The sequence below is a fragment of the Gavialis gangeticus genome, unplaced genomic scaffold (assembly GCF_001723915.1).
Source record: "Gavialis gangeticus isolate Ggan-Ray unplaced genomic scaffold, GavGan_comp1, whole genome shotgun sequence".
Classification (NCBI taxonomy): Eukaryota; Metazoa; Chordata; order Crocodylia; family Gavialidae; genus Gavialis; species Gavialis gangeticus.
The window spans coordinates 71,227,853-71,232,520 of record NW_017729031.1 but is presented as its reverse complement, the minus strand read 5'-3'; the positions used below and the strand labels follow the sequence as shown (position 1 = coordinate 71,232,520).

The 4,668-nt window shown below is 39.5% G+C and overlaps 1 protein-coding gene across 3 annotated transcripts in view; it reads left to right on the top strand.

Annotated features, from left to right (window-relative positions):
* Positions 1-4,668, top strand: part of COL5A2 (collagen type V alpha 2 chain) — a 232,878-nt gene that overhangs the window by 201,043 nt on the left and 27,167 nt on the right. For all 3 annotated transcript variants that reach the window (XM_019523080.1, XM_019523081.1, XM_019523079.1), the window contains exons 27-33: positions 675-773; positions 892-945; positions 1,051-1,104; positions 1,438-1,491; positions 2,041-2,094; positions 2,477-2,521; positions 2,970-3,068. In XM_019523080.1, coding sequence (XP_019378625.1) covers positions 675-773; positions 892-945; positions 1,051-1,104; positions 1,438-1,491; positions 2,041-2,094; positions 2,477-2,521; positions 2,970-3,068 — 459 coding nt within the window. The remainder of the gene's footprint in view (positions 1-674; positions 774-891; positions 946-1,050; positions 1,105-1,437; positions 1,492-2,040; positions 2,095-2,476; positions 2,522-2,969; positions 3,069-4,668) is intronic.

Here is a 4,668-nt window from a genome sequence, read left to right as displayed (position 1 = left end):
GTAATTAAATATAATTGTAATTTTTTAAATTATGAAATGAAAAATTTTAGAACTAAATACCATTGTTAGTAACGGCTACACTTCAAGATATTTTTTGATATACATGTAAACAGGGCCGTCCCTGGTGGGGGAGCGAATTGGGGTGACTGCCGCAGGTCCTGTGCTTTGGGGGGCCCTCTGGAGCCAGACATAGTGGCCGTGGTGACTCTGTGCCATCATCACTGGCTTCGCGTCCGGCCACTCACTACCACCACCCCCAGCCACCGCCATCCTTCTTCATATTTAGGGCGTGTGGGATTGGGGTAGGGGTGGGGCCACACATGAGCTGATTTGCCCTGGGCCCTGCACCCTGCTCTGCTTATAAAAGTCCTAGATCCTATTTGCTGTGCTCTTTTTGGAAATGACTATTAACATACTAGGCAGTTATTAACTTCTAACAAAATATTTATCCAATACTTTGATACCATGTTAAGGCAGTTATTCTTTCAAAATAGTGCAGGGTCCATACTCTCTTAGTAAATTAAATGGGAAGACTTTTTAAAAAATTCAGTAAGACAGCTTCTGAGTCTTCAGAGAATTAATAGAAGTTGAAGTTACTTGCTTTGAACAAAAAACTCATGGGAAAACAGCAGAGAATATTTGTAGCGTCATATGAGAAATAATGATTGTTATAGGGTGCACCAGGAGAAGATGGACGTCCAGGCCCAGCAGGATCAATAGGTATTCGGGGTCAGCCAGGCAGCATGGGTCTTCCAGGACCAAAAGGCAGCAGTGTGAGTACAATGCTTCTTAATCAGCATTTAATTATCTAGCTAGCTTTACTTTCAGAGGCAAACATACTTATATGGAGGAAAATAATCTCTAAAAATTACAACTTTTCTTTCAAATTAGGGTGATCCTGGAAAACCTGGAGAAGCAGGCAATGCTGGTGTCCCAGGGCAGAGAGTGAGTATTATTTTTATATTTTTTTATTGATTATACAAAAGCATATTTTTTTATTATGCTTGTTTGCTATACAAGAAGTTTTCTTCTTTTGTTATGTTGCTTTAGGGTGCTCCTGGTAAAGATGGTGAAGTTGGCCCTTCTGGTCCTGTTGGTCCACCTGTAAGTCAACTTTTCAACATCTGTCTCTCTGCCTCTCTCTCTGTCTACCCAACCTATGCTTCTGCATAGATTTCCACCTGCAGATTAATGTTTGATCTCAGAGTTTAGGCCATTTATACCAGCATGTAATTTAGCCCAGGATTTTAAAATGATCTAATTTGGTCTTGTCCAAGTTTCACTTTTCTCTTGAAATGGAATAAACAGTAATAAATAACAATGATAAGAAATCGTTGCAAATATATTGTATTAGTAGATATGAACCTTCAGGTAGAGAATACATACAGGGAACCTGGCTACATTGCTACGCTGTACAGTCCTCTCTTCTTTTTTTAGGGCTTAGCAGGGGAAAGAGGAGAACAAGGTCCTCCAGGCCCCACAGGCTTTCAGGTATGTATAACAGCATTTTTCCCCCACCAAAATAATTAGGGCGCTTTTTTCTTTGTAATCTGAGAAATTTGAAATAGTGATATTAAAAAAAATCTACATAACGAAGATAGTGTTTCTAAGAATATTTAGTAGATCTTAGCTCCAGCCATGGCTATACGTTAAGCATCTTGGTTAGCAAAAATGCTTATTTACCATTTCATATTTTGATGTGGCAAAATTTTAGAATGGGTGGAGACCAGAGAGCATGTTTCAGTTTAGCAGATACCCAAGAGATGAACACTTTAGTTGATTTGATAGTACTGTGGACAGCAGAATCAAACCACAAGATCTTTGTATAAAAAGGTCTTAGACATACACACTGCACATGACTGGATATAAAAAGAAAGAGAAGCTGTGTGTCCTTTTCCTGGAATGCCAGAAATTTGATTGGGATCTTTGAGGACAAAACATGCCCCTTTTTTCCTGTGTGTGAAACTACTGTATATGAAACTAACAATGATTATATTATTTCAATTAATCTATATGCACAATGACCTTTCTGTCTTTTAGGGTTTGCCAGGGACACCAGGTCCTCCAGGGGAAGGAGGAAAGCCAGGAGATCAGGTGAGATATTTGTAACTCAACAAGACTTTTACTGAGTTTTGCTTGCTTCATAAAATGGTTTTACTTTTTTTCTTCTTGAATTATTAGTTTCCAGTTCTCTTTAGGCTAGGTTCTCCCACTCTGAATCACAGGAAATTTTGCCATATTCTGCAAAAAGGTCTCTGATGACTATTCATTGAGTAACATACTTAGCATGAAGAAGGGGTGCAAAGTCTGGATTTGATTAAATTATCTTCTTTTTTCATGGACAGCCTGCATTTGGAATTCCCCACTTGCATTCACACCACTGCAGACTACTAAAATCTTTTATATCTATTTTCCATACCTAAAAACGTGTTCTGAATAATGCTTTATTTCCAACTCTCATTCCTCTTTTTCACAGGGTGTTCCTGGAGATCCTGGAGCTGTAGGCCCATTAGGTCCAAGAGTAAGTATATCTCTCCCAAACCTGGCCTTTGGGGTTCTACTGTGGCACTAAAAACCTGTGTGATGTGAAACAACTTTTAATTTACTCATTCATAAAATTATTAAAAAATATATTAATTTTTACTTACAATACTGGTGCTATGGAATTATCAGTAACAATAGTTTCATAGAGCTCAGTTATTGTAAAGCATTTTGAAATCTTTGAAATGAAGAAATTATATGATATATTTCATGAAAAAGGTGCAATTATTATAAAAGCTTTATCACATTATGTATCTCTAAAGATTAAAAAAAAGGTTGGCTTGGTTGTTTGTTCAGCCCTTCCATAAGGCATTTCCTGAACAGAAGTTGTCTATTTGAACAGTATTTCCATTTTCAAGCACATTTATGATTTTTTCTATTAAAGATATCTGCAGACTACCAGATAATTCACAATATATGTTTCATAGGGTGAACGTGGCAATCCAGGGGAGAGAGGAGAACCAGGTGCACCAGGACTTCAAGGTGAAAAGGGTATGGCTGGAGGTCATGGTCCTGATGGTCCAAAGGTACATTATATAAGAGACATGTATTTTTCTTATTTTGTTTACAAATCTTTTTGGTTGGAATATTCTTATAAAAGGTCATCTTATTTGCATAAGGCCTACAAGAGGACAGTGCTTCTGCAAAGTTCATTGAATTTATTCCACCAAAAAATTAATATAATGCAGAAATCACACTATAATGAGGCATTATGTTTTTCATTCAATTTACACTGATAAAGCTTCTTGAAATAAGGGATTCAGAGGTTCCTAAAATTCCGGGAGAATCTTGTTTGTTTACAATACGGAATTAAGCATGGGTCTGAGGCTCATAAGGAAACATAATCAGCTTGCAGCTACCCCTATGGTGGATATCTTGTGCTGCTCCAGGCACTCTTAGATCAGAGCTGCATTGGTTGTGACATGGGATCCCTTCATTTTGTAGAATTGCCATGCTGCCACCAGATTTGTTACAGTGTGCATAAGTAGCATAGCTCTGAAAAGCAGGGCACAGTCAAGGAATCTCTATTCTTGGCAACACCCAATTAGATATTAGTAAATGACACATTGAAGGCTGATCTAATTTTCTTCAGGAAAACTAGTCTGACATTAAGGCTAGGGACAGACATTCAAAAAAGCCTGAGTCTGAATTGATTCAATCTTTGCAGGTTAGTCTAACCTGGCTAGGCTAAATCACTTTGTAACTGTACAGACATTCCCTTCCACAGAGCTGAGCTGAGGGGTTGTGGCCAGGCCCCAGCATTTATCACCTCATCAGAAAACAAGCAGCCTCTCTCATTAGTTCAAGCTTTTCTTAAAAAAAGAAGGAATGCAGGGACATTACCAGCTGAGCTGTTGAGAAGGTGACACTGCTGTCTGTCACAGCACACACCATATCTACCATGTAGTCTGCTAGCTAATGCTGTATGTCTGTGTAAGGCAGAGGAGAGGGGGGATCCCTGCTTAGCAGAGAGTGGTGAGGGGAAGGGGAGAGCAGGAGGAAGCCAGGCAGACACTGTTGTGCCTGCATATCTCTGCCAGAGCTGCAGCCAGGGAGCAGAGGGGAGGGGCCAGCCCTGCTGTGGAGCAGGGAGCCCTGCCCAGCCCAGAGAGCATGCCAAGATGCTGGGGAAGTCTGGTTTAACTTGAACCAGCAAGGGGTCTGGGACAGATATTGCACAAACCAGTTTGACCCAAATCAGTTAAGTATGATACTACATTCAACCAGGTTTATTTCAAACTGGTTTCAGCCATTTTCGAACTGGTTTATGTGCACTGGACAGCTGTTCTGTTACAGGTTTAAACCAGTTTCTGATCACTTAAACTGGTTTATATGTAATGTCTGTCCCTAGCCTAAAGGTCCAGAGGTGAAAAGTCCCAAAGTCCACCTTATGTGCTTCTTCTATCTCATGGTCTCCCTCCATTGCCAGACACTACACTCATGAATACCTGCTAGAAAGAGGTGATAAACTGAAAGTAATACAGTGGCTTTATTTTCTGAAAAATAAAATGGGAAAAGAAAAAAATGTTGGGAGATGAACAAGATCCAAGTTAAAGACAAAATTGCTACTTGCAAATATACTTTTTTGCAGAAGAGGGGAAAGGGACCTATTGGTGGGAGTCTACT